At 39.0% G+C, this 12,729-nt stretch overlaps 1 protein-coding gene across 1 annotated transcript in view; it reads right to left on the bottom strand.

Moving 5' to 3' along the window:
* Positions 1-12,729, bottom strand: part of LRRC69 (leucine rich repeat containing 69) — a 111,619-nt gene that overhangs the window by 22,298 nt on the left and 76,592 nt on the right. Inside the window, exon 6 of the mRNA XM_059166054.1 lies at positions 2,313-2,414. Coding sequence (XP_059022037.1) covers positions 2,313-2,414 — 102 coding nt within the window. The remainder of the gene's footprint in view (positions 1-2,312; positions 2,415-12,729) is intronic.

The raw sequence follows: 12,729 nt of genomic DNA on the forward strand, positions 1-12,729 counted from the left end.
GGGGGGTCGGGGGGGACTTTCACCGATGGGTAAAGTGTGTAGTTAGACCAGATGTTTGCCCTCAGCCCACTGCTGGGGCTGCAATTTAACTGGTATGTGTGGTTATCTTCAACTCTCGCCAGGACAGGAGTCATGTTGGAATGGTGCTGGCCCCTACTGGGACTGCTTACACAATGCCACGCTTGTGGCATAGATTTGGACTCTTGTGGGGGGCAGGTTAGAGGGTTCTGCTCAACAGGAGAATGCAAGGGCAGGGCACATAGTGTCAGCAAGCTTTGTACAGGTCTGCTGTGGGAGGAGACCTGTACCGATCTGGAAAACTCCTGGGGAAGCCAGGGTTGGAGGGAATGAGTCTGCAGAAGAGGTGGGTGTGGGGTACACTGTTAGCAAGCTCTGTGGAGTATTCACACTCTGCTGGTTCCTGCATGTGTTTGTGTATCTAGGCCGGGGGTGTGGGCCTTCCAGCTCTTGTTTTCAGAGAAGTCTCCCAAAGATCCCTGCCCCTCCTGCACAAGCTCTGAGATAATAAATAAATATCTCTCCCATCCCCCAAGTGTTGCTCAAACTGCTGCTTCTATGCTCTATCACTGGGGCTGTTTGTTAGGCTGTCTCTCTCTCTCTCGCTCTTTTTTTTTTTTTTTTAATTTCTTTTCAGTGTACCAGAATTCATCGTTTATGCACCACACCCAGTGCTCCATGCAATCCGTGCCCTCCCTAATACACACCACCAGGCTCCCCCAACCTCCCACACCCCGCCCCTCCAAAACCCTCAGGTTGTTTTTCAGAGTCCATAGTCTTTCATGGCTTGTCTCCCACTCCAATTTCCCCCAACTCTCTTCTCCTCTGTCTCTTCAAGGGTGGGGACTCAGTTTTTTATCGCCCTTTGGCTCTCCCAGACCTAAGCCGCTGATTTTTAAAGTTCCAGGTGTTAAGCCCCACTGATTATAAAAACTCGCAATGTGCCAAAACAAAACAAAACAAAAATGGTAAAAGCTCACAATGTTAAGCCCCTCTGGTTTTCAAAGTTAATGAATTTTTCAATACGGTGTAGTACAATATTTTCTCTTCTTTATGATTTTAACATTTTCTTTTCTCTAGCTTACTTTATTGTAGGACTACAGTATATAATACATATGTATATTAACTCTTATTTCTTATATGTTAATATGTTCATCAACTATTTATGTTACTGGCAAGGCTTCCAGCAACAGTAGGCTATTAGTAGTTAAGTTTTGGTGGAATCAAAAGTTACACATGGATTTTCAACTGCATGGGGCTGATGCTCCTAGTCCCTGTGTTGTTTAGAGGTCAACTGTGTGTGCGTGTGTGTGTGTGTGTGTGTGTGTGTGTGTGTGTGTGTAAATGCTTGTGCTCCTGGCATAAAAAAAAGAGAAAAGAAATACTGCTCTCTCACTCTGTGTCTTCATCCTAGTCACAGGGCAACATTCTTGACTACAAAGGCTCCCAATGAGACCACTGCCAGGTTGGGTTAACTGCTCATTCAGTCCCCTCGACAAATCAGAACCTCTTCCAGGAAGGGACTAACTCTATCCCCTTTTCCCTCACCTTCCAGCAGCATCTTTCTGAGACAATGGACCTTTCTGAGAATGGAATCTGAAGCCCAGCTGCTTAGGTGGGCATCATCGTCCCAACACCGGCTAGCTCTGTGAACTTGGACAAGTTATTTAATGTAGAAGGGGGATAATAATGGTGCTACTTTTTAAAGATTATTACAGAACTAAATAAGTTCATTCCTGTTAAGCACTTAGAACCTGAGAAGTTCAAAGTCAGGATGGAGACACATACTCAAATGTGGGAAGATTACAATCTTTAATTCATCTATCACCAAAAAACCACATAGAATCCTCTAATATGCTTTTCTCTTCCATCTTTTAATATCATCAATTTGTCTGACTAACATTAACATGATTTCTGAATCAGATTCATTCATCTACTAGAAATAGGGACAAGTGAAAATAGGATGGAAGAGGCAAAGATCCTGGTAAGAACAAATTAAACATATTCTTAGACAATACTGAAAAAATACTTGGAAGGTTAAAGTGAAAACAAATTCCTCTTTTCTTTTCATCCAACAAAATGTTTCCATTTCTCTAAATCTGGTCATTCTGGAAATTAGGATTACATTGGATTCTGTAAGCCAGTCAAAGAAGTTATTTCTAGGATCCACAGTGCCAATGGACTAAGGTTGCAACAATCATTGGCTGGCTTGCAAAACTGCTTTAAAGAAAACTCTTTAAAATTTAAATCAGGGCTTTCGCTTGAAGACCTGTGTAAATGATAGAAGGCTTCACCTGTAGACTCCAGGCGTCTTCCTGTTGTACAGCATTAACTGGCTGCCTCAGGAACAGTGGATTTCCTTCACAGTAGAATTCCTTTAGCTTCAGGTTCTGAAACTTTTGAAACAAAATAAAAACTTCATTGCCTGATAAAATAACAAACTTTACTTTTCAGGCTACATCTTACTTTATTTAGAACTTCTATTCCATGTTAGTATTTTGAGAGCAGGACATACTTTAGTTTTTAGAAGCTTAAGAGCCTTCATGCTGGCATGAATGGCAATGCAATGACCTTTCAGGTCCCTGGTGGCATCCTCTATACTAGACAATTGTGAAAACTTGTTCAGGATAATAGGATTGATTAGTAATAGAAGAGATACCAGTTAATTAATTAATCAATTATTAATTATTATAATTAATAATATTAATAATTATTATTAATCAATTATTTGATTATTCCCAATCAAAATGCTGAGAATATATTGCAAATAATGTATTTATTAAAAAACCAAGTATAATGAAAAATAACATTCTAATATACACAAATACTCAGGTCTCAAAGGCTGTGAACCAAGATCATTTATATTCAGTGAGAAAGGTAAGAGAAACAGAGGAAAATCAAAATGTTCTCATTATAACCTATTGTGCACAGTGAAAATAAAAAAGGAGAACAGATTTCACAAGGATATTTAATCTTCTATGAAGAAAACTTAAATTCAATTGTCTGCCATTGAGTCTACCATTATTAGGAGAAAAATAAAGGATTCTCTCATATTAATAGTGTGCCTTGCCCCCCAGGAAATCATGTGTTTTCCAAGTTAAATTCATTTAGAGAATTACTTTTCCAAGCCTTAGTTTCAGCTGTGAAATGGAAAAAAGAAGACCTATCTTCAGTGGTATGCTGGTAAAACAGTTCTCTGGAGATAAAAAATTTTTAAAAGCCCTGAATTGTAGCATGTTTTGATTAATTGGTGTAAATACTGCTACCATGGCTGATTCCATTCACCAAACACAGAGCCGGGAAGAGATGTGGAAAACTGGTTTCTATGAGCCACAATGAGCTGGCATCCTCACACTTACGGGAGAATTAAAGATATTTCCCTGATTTCAGCTTAGCGTTTGAAATTCAGCAAATTAAAATAATTGATTTAAAACATCTTTCGAGGGCACCATGTCACTAGGTCTCAAAAGTCTCAGGAAATTTCTACAACGTAGACAACATTTTGAAATAAAATACAGAACTCAAGGCCACATTGGAACCACCTTGTCTCCTAGTCCCAAAGCAGACATTCTGACTTTCCTAAGACAGTTTCCTATGTTGTCTACCATCAGGAAGCAACCTAGAGAGTTGAATCCAGTGGTAGCCCCAAGTCAGCGCTGGGTGTGCTGAAATGAAGAAAGCACTCTCCATGCTTAATAGAACCATCATTTTTCTCCTTTATGTCCTAAAGAACACTCCATAATTTATATCAAAATGCATAGCCCTTTTCCAAAACAGATACAAACTTGAATACCTTGCTATATGTAAATATCATTAACATATGAACCTCATTTCAAATTTGAGCATGGTTCAAAGGGCATACATTTCTCTTTAGGGGTCATGCTTCTCTTCCTTCAATTTCTGTCACTACACTTCCACCATACATGGCAATGAATCACTCTGTTTGCTACCTTGTTACACAAAATATTTCAGAAATAAGTTATCCTCCTGAAGGGGCATTAATTAATGAAATTCATTAGCATGTGTTTTGCAGGAGGCATTTCAGTAACCTGAAGTCACACCAATCTCTCAACGTCCATTCTGAATATTCCCCAGAATAACATTTTTTCATACCCTCTCTCTGGGCACTACTGGGTTTCTGGTCAGCCTTCCTTCTTAATAGGACAATATTTTTGGCCATTGTTGCCACTCCAGTAACATAATAAGTTACATTGTCTTCTATTTAATAAAATGTTGTTACAGCTTTTCAGAGTCTCTGCACCTGCCTACTCAACAACAGGAGCTATGAGTTTTATCTCAACTGGAACAATTTTGCCCCTCCCCCATAATAGAAATTTCTAGACATCTTTGGATGTCATAACTGGGAATGGGGGCATATTACTGGCCTCTAAGTAGTAAAGAGCAACGATGCCGCTAAACATTCTACCTTGCACAGGAGAGCCCCCACAGAGAATTATGAGGCCCAAAACTAGGTTGACTTTGGAAAACTCTTGATATAGAGGCAAAAAATTATAAATGCTCATTGATCTGTTCCCTGTGGAGAGGAGATTCTCAGCTGTAGGGAAATGAAGGTTCAAATGAGGGGTTTTATTTTTTTTTAAGATGAAGATCACTTGAGCACATAGAAGGCAAATGCCAACACAGAGATTAATGTGAAGGAGATACAAGAATAATTGAAATAGTAATGATCAGGTGAACACAGAATGACCTTTGACTTCTAACATCTTTGAATTATTTCCTCTTCTGTAACCAGAAGAAAGGAAGTGTAAATGCAGGCAGGGATATGTTTGAAGGTGTGGGCTTGGATCATTGAGGGAGTCAGACATGATCCCTTCAATTTTGCCTCTAAAATAGAGAGTAAGACCATCTGTCAACTGAGTTGTGAAGCAAGGTGTCACTGTGGAAGGAGGCAAGAAGAATGTGGTGAAAGTCTGGAATGTGCTACAGATTTTTGAAGAGAAACCTGGCCAGGGACAAGCAAAAATATTACAGAAGTGCTGAAGGACCTACTGGAATCCTCACATGTGGTGATTCCTGTCTACATATTGTGTGCTTCCATTTAGCACCCAGCAGCCCAGATCCAGCCTGGAGAGTCTGCAGAATGGATATGTCAGAAAGCAAAGGAATAGGTGCACTGTATATACTAAAAGTAAATGCTTTGAACTTTATGGTCTAGGACAGATAGAAAAAGAAATAATAGTACAAAATTTCAATGGACCAGAACTAAAAGGAGAAATAAAGGGATATGACATTGTCAGTGACCCAAAAGAAAAGATATAGCTGTAAACCAATAGGGAACTGGAGGAACCAGTGCTCAAACTGCCATACTAGACTTTCATTCTTCCAATTTAGAGCAGGTGAAAATAATGGTAAGATCCAGACATGAATGTGGAGGTGGTTTGCTGAAGTGAAAACTTGGAAAGCTCATTAAAATCAAGGACTAGGGGCACCTGGGTGGCTCAGTGGGTTAAGTCTCTGCCTTTCGTCATGATCTCAGGGTCCTGGGATCGAGCCCCACATCAGACTCTCTGCTCAGTGGGGAGCTTCCCCCTCTCTACCTGCCTCTCTGCCTACTTGTGATCTCTCTCTGTCAAATAAATAAATAAAATATTAAAAAATAAAATAAAATAAAATCAAGGATTAGAAGATCTTTGTGTGGAAGTCCAAACACCTTTACAAATGAACTTCCTGGGTAATGCTCTCAAATATCTGGCTATCTGTGGAACATCTCCAGCCAGATATCACACAATCAATAAACTGCAACATTTGAAACTAAACTCATGTTTCTTCCACATTTTCCTACATCAAATCTCCCTCCATGTTCTGTCAATTCTACCTTCTTAAAATTTCTGTAATATATCATTTTTTTTTGAAGATTTACTTATTTATTTAAGAGACAGAAAGAGCATGAGTTGGGCAGAGGGAGACGGAGAGAGAAACTTAAGCAGACTCCATGTTCAGTGCAGAGCCCAACATGAGGCTAAATCTCACCACCCTGAAATCAAGACCTGAGTCAAAACCCAGAATTAGACACTCAACTGACTGCGCCACCCAGACACCCCTGGAATCTATCCTTTATTTCCACCCACTCTCCCACCCACCTCCTCACTACCATTGCAGACTCTCCTCCTCCTTCCAACCCTAGCCACTAACCCTCTGCCTTGATTAAGGCCCTCACCTTATATGAATTACTACAACAGTACTCAAATTAGTGTCCATGCAAACTTCTGCTGCCAAAGTAGTCTCTTAAAATGAGATTCTGATCATAATACAATCCTGCTTAATACTTTTCAATGTTCTCTTTTGCCCGCAGAATAAATTCAAAAGCCCTAGTATGTCAAAATTGGCCTTTCTTGGCCAGTTTCTCCAAGCCCATATCCTGGTAAGCCCAACCTTCACCCTTATACGCCAGTCATCCTAAGGTACTCAGGGGTCTCACAAGAGGCCTGTGTCTTATCTTTCAGTTACTACTCATGCTGTGCCTTCTACTCATCCCACTCCTGGATCACATCTTCTTCAAGATGAAAATATTGAAGATAAAATATTACCCACCTAAGCTTCTTTGGCTTCTGCCAAATGTTTCCATGTCTACCCCTTGGGCCTTAAATATAAATCATACCACCTTCAATACTAGAAACAAACATTTTCGAAAATCCTATCTTCATCTATCAAGCTTTAGTCTCTTTAAGAACCACATCTTAAGTGCCTATGTAATGCAATCCCTAAATTCAGTACTTACAACACAGCTGATACCCAGTAAATAACTGGTAAGTTAACAAATGTCTTCTCCGAAACCCAGACACACACGGCTCTCCCTAAGAACTCAAATTTTTCAAAAACCTTCTTCTGCAGACGTGATCAATTGTTAACAGTTTCTCCAAAGCCCCAGGCCTCAGGAACAATGTATAAATTCAACAAGTCCTTCTGTTGCTTTAGACTAAAGTAATAAGGGAGACCAGAATGGTCTGGTTCATCAAGAAGGAAAAAGGAGGCTGAGATTTCATATTGACTAAAACAGAACTGATAAGTAAGCTAACAGCAAATTACCATGGGGTCTTCGGACCATCCCAAATCTCATGGGTTAGCAAGAATTAGAATTCCTAAATAAGCTAAAGAGGATAAGATTTTAAGTGTGGAGCTATGGCATTCAAAAAATATATGAACAATTCTAAAACGACAAACGTAAGATTTGTGACCAATGAGAAATTTATAAAAATACATGATAAACTTCATATCTAATCAGAATTGTAAAATGAGTAGGCTGATGATATCATCTGAACATGACAAAGCCAAAAACTCTATTCTGGGAACCCTTCTCTCACACACCCTAGATGAGTGGAGTGAAAATAGGCATAAAGTAACCTAAAGTAAGGATCCTTCAGTATCTGCTGGATACTTGTCCCTTGAGAAGACCCTTAAAAGGAGTTGAAGAAGGGAGGGCAAGAGAAAACTAGAGGGAAGGATATTACTGAACTCCTCAGCTCTAAATATGTACACACCTCTTCCTCAAATCTGGCCAGGAAGAAGTGGCCAAAGCCCCAAGCCCAGACCCATTCCTGCCTTCAATTCACTGGGCCTGAACCTGACGGGGCAGTGGCTCCAGCATCCTCTTCAGGATTCTTGATTTAAATATCACTGTAAAAAGAATAGCTGGTCTACAAAGGCTTATTTCTAACTTCTCACAATCCCCATCCCACCCCTGCTTTAGAGCCCACTTCTGTCCTCAAACCACCGAGAACCAGCAGGTGAAGAAGCCTTTGTTTACACAGGCCCTGAGTGCTCCATCCTCAACGGTGCGGTCTCCTCACAACATAAATTAGATCATATTACTCTTGATAAAAACCATGCAGTGGTTCTCATCTCACTCCAGATGAAATGTAAAATCCTCACACTGGCCTATAGGACTCTTATGATTGGATCCTGCACTATTTTCGACCCCATCTTTGACTCCTAGAACTCACTCTCTCACTTTCTCTATTCCTCTCTCCAGTCTGGAAATACTGGCTTTCTTTCTACACATTCTTCACCTCAGAAGTGCACTACCTGCTTCTTAGCACTCTGCTCTCAGATTTGCCCACACCATTAAAATTCAGAATAAAATGGAATCTTACATTTAACCATTTGAGAAGGGAAATGCTGATGACCCTTAGATTCGAAATCCAGACAAGTTTTCATTAATGTGCAAAAACAATGGAAAGGCATTCTCACATGTATGAGCCAATTACCTTAACCAAAGAAATTTCTCAAAAGATACAAAGCAGTGAAAGAGAGTAACAAAAATGAAAAATTTGGGGAATACATTTATTTTGCCTGCCAAAATGCAAAAAAAAAAAAATAAATAAATAAAAATAAGGAGATGGGTGAGGACTTGGGTGAAATAGACAAAAGGGATTAAGAGTACACTTACGATGATGAGCACTGAATCATGTATAGAAATGCTGAATCATTACATGGTACACTGGGAACTACGATTACATTGTATGTTAATCATACCTCAATATAAATAAATAAATAGCTTCTTAGAAACATCTAAAGAAAAAATGTTTAAATAAAAATAAACATTAGAACACACCCTGTCCAACATAAACAAGACTAGGGCAATCTGCTTATAAACAAATTTACAATGTCATCAAAATGCCTGAAAGTCATTCTTTCTCTTTGATAATTCTACTTGAAGGAATTCCCCCAAAATAAATATTTGAAGTAGAAACAAATATGTATGCACGAAATACTTTTCTCAGAATTACTTAAAATTTTAAAAGCTTCTCCTATATTTAAAAAAAAAAAAATGTCTGGTAAATTAGAGACATACCTGAATCCTCTAGCTCTCTCTCTCTCTTCACTCCCTGTGTTTAAGAAAACCTAACCCTGGGTCATCCCTGCCATCAGTTTTCCCTGTTTCTGCACTCAAGCAAATAAATCCCATTTGCAGAGTCACACTGCAGAATAGACAGGAATCAAGTCACCAGCTTCCAAAATGCCCTCAGTGGTTGCCAGAATTTCTTCTCTACTCAGCATGCTAGCCAACATTAACTCTGCTCTTCCTTTGTTGGCCTATCATTCTTTGCCCAACCATGAAATAGTTGTCCACAGAGACTACCACATTCTCTTTTCACTTTTTCTTTTCCCTAGGCAATTTACCCACATACACAATTTCAATTAAGTCTCTATGCCAATGACTCTGGCCCACACCCAATAGCCAACTGCTTACTCAAAATCTTCACTTTTGTGTCTTAAATACAAGTCAAACTCATCATGTCCAAGAGTGAATTCATGATCTGCTCTCCTAAGGTTGGTCTTTTTCCAGCATTTTCTACGCTAGACCACAGAAAGCTTACTAGCCCATCACCATTTCCAAATTTATCTTTTAAATGACTCTTAAATCTGTTCAAGTCTTTCCACTCCTACTGTTAACACCTGAGACCAATTTACCAAAATTTTTTACTTGGCTTCAGCAAGAGTCTACCTAAAGCGCACCCAACACTCCTTCTGGTCTCCTCCTCCAACATGTCCTTTACCCTTCCGACAAAACGATCTTTTCAAAATGTAAATCTGATTATGTCACCTGATTATGTCTCCTGCCTAAAATCCTTTGAAATTCATATTGCTTTTCAAATAAAGATCAAAATCCTTACCACATCCCCTATGTTCTTCATCCATGGCCTCCTCCCATCCAGACTCTGAGCTCCAGCCACACTAAATTATTTCCAGTTCCCTAAACATCCATGTTCCTTCCCAAGCCCTTTCCACATGCTTTTCACTCTGTATGAAATGTGTCTTTTCCTTTCACCTAATTGATTCCTACTTATTCTTCAGCTCTCAGCTCATGTTACTTCCTCCTTGCCTTCCCTAACCTACCTGTTGACTACTGGTCTCTCTCATCGACCAGTGGTTCTTTCTTTTATGTATGGATTTCAGTTTTTAATTAAATATTCATAATGTTAATCACTTGATTAATACATTTTCCCACTATACCACAGCTCTGAGAGAGCCGAGACCCCTGGTTCCTCACCATTATATCCCCAGTTCCTAGTGCCAGACTTAGTATATAATATGTATGGGTTTAGGAAGACAGACTAGGTAATCAAAATGCCTTGTTTAAATTTCAGCTCCATTAAACATATACCAGGACCACCAAACTTTTCCTGCTGATGCTGCTCCAACCCTCACCTTCCACCATTACCCAGGGACCCTGCCACCTAGATTTTACATGGTATGATTCTGGTACTTGGACATTTGAACAGGGGCTTGACTCCTGAGCCAAAGAAAGCTAATCATAGGCCTGATCAAATCATATGCACTCTACAGCCTTGCCTAATCATATACTCTTTTGGGAATTTAAACCAAGAAACATGGACATAATTTGCAACTGAGTTCTGGAAGCTGGAATAGAACAGCTATTATATCAAGTTGCTGGAAACTCCACAGTAGCTTATGTGTATGCTGATCTTATAGGAGACCAGAAACAAGGTATAAGCAGAGCAACATTCAGAATGTGGCTACATTATAACATACCAACATTACACCAAGTATGATAGCCTAACAGTTCATGTTCCTGCTGCTGAAGATCCCAGCAGCAACCTGAGCTGAGAACACACTCCAATACCTCTGAGCTCTGCCTAGTTTTAACAGTAGATCTTGCTCGAATCCCCATGGCACTCTCCTTATTTCTCCCTATGTAACTCTAGTTAAGTTTTATTTATGTTGCAACAAAGGGCCAAAAGAAAACACACACGCCAATTTCAATATGTAATAGAATTTTCTTGTCCCACCTTCAGCAGATAAACAATTCTCTCCACTGTCTCTGAATTACTCCAACTAACCTTCTTGGGGGGCTTTTCTGCGAATCCTTTGCAAAACAAAAAAACCTACTTCTCTCTTTTGTCAATCTAGCTAAGATTTTCAAACACTCTTTCGAAATAGTTTCAGGCTTCTGAAAGCAAATTATGTAATTATTACCTCTCCACTGGATAGGGAAGCCATATACCCAGCAATATTCTTTCATCCATATTTCTAAACCTCACAGACCTGGTTACAATAAAAAAGTAGTCATCAGCAGTAACCCAACTGTAAAAGGCACTTTCCTTGGGGAATAACAAAGAAATCAAAGTTTCCAACCTCTGCCCTGAGATAGTCTACAATTTAAACTGAAGAATTCCATCTTAAAATTTATTCAGACCAGGCAACAATTCAGATTAGTGAACCACAAGAAAAATATTCAAAGATTTTGTGAAAGCTGTTTATGGTTTGAAAACCAGTTGTGAGATCTTTGGTCTTCCATTTTTTTATTCTGACAGGAAATTAAAATTTTAGTGTTCAGATTCATGATGAGAACTGAAGAAAGAATGCCAGTTTGTAGCTTCTGCCTTGGTATCCAAGCAAACCCTAAAGTGGTCTTAAATAAAGCTTCTCAAAGGTAAAAACACCTTTAATTCCACTCTACATATCTTTGTTCTTCTTTATTCAAATTAGATATCAATGTTTCAAGAATTCTTGAATGCTTTTCTTTACCTTCCCTTAGTCACTGTTATTTTAACTAAAACACCTTTTCTTTTAAGCTTTTCATATAACTAAATCTATACTTAGTTATAGAACAGAAAAAGAATTGGTCTTAAAGGCTGGGGACTGGGACCAAATCCACTTCTTCCACACAATCTCTTTGTACAAGTCATTTAGAGTACCTGAGCCTGTTCTTCATGAATAAAAATAACAATATCTATTTCACTGCTTGTGAAAGTCAAATGAGGACGTATAATGTACGTGGTAAACTTAAACACATTCTAGAAAAACTAGGTACTACACCAACATGCAGTCCATTGTCTAAAATAGGCAAGTCACATTTACTGTTTTTCTGGCTTGTTAAGATCAGCCATTATGTTGTCTACCTTTTTCCCTCCCAAAGGCATTTTTGCATGCTGCAAATGTATTAGCAAGTTGATAGAAGTACTTCCAGTTGCAAGATGGAAACACTGAGTCCAATCAGCAATATCGCTCTCATATGACAAATCCTAAAATGATACAAAGATACCTTTTCAAATAAAAAATAAATAGCCATTTAAAAACAGGAAGAGAAATTCTCACTGGAGCAGAAACTATCTATAAAAGGTTATCATTTGAAGAAGGAAGTATTAACCCAGGATTCAATGGAAGCCCAGGGGGAAATTTCCACACACAAAAAAAATGGAACTGAGGGAACTCAGTACACAGAGGTAGGAAAGGCCTCCAGAAAAGAACAGGTAGTGAAACAACAGACAGAAGGATTACCCTACTAAGAAGCTGGCAGATTCCTATGGATTCAACCACCCATTCTTATCTCACAGCTACACTCCACCTCTCACCTTCATACCTCCTTTCCCTGACTTCCACACACCTATAGCCCAAGAGGCTCAGTGCTTTGAATAGAGAGCTGTGAGAGGGACCCTGAGTGGCTAGCAACAGGGAAAAATGAGCAGCTATCAGAATCCATTTTACCTTAGGAATATCTTCTCAACCATTTCTCTACTGTCACTGACCAATACAAACTACTGTAAGAACTTTATCTTCTCCCATAAAGTGAACTGCAAAGATAGCTGCCAGCTTTCAGGAAGTCTCAAGTGTGCCTAATTCAAAAATAAGATGAAAGTTTAAAATTAAAATTACCTGAAAATCATTGGGTGTCAATATCATTAGAAATAATAGAGGCAAGAACTTACATCAGAAGAAATAGAGCTG

Source organism: Mustela lutreola, chromosome 3 (assembly GCF_030435805.1).
Source record: "Mustela lutreola isolate mMusLut2 chromosome 3, mMusLut2.pri, whole genome shotgun sequence".
Lineage (NCBI taxonomy): Eukaryota > Metazoa > Chordata > Mammalia > Carnivora > Mustelidae > Mustela > Mustela lutreola.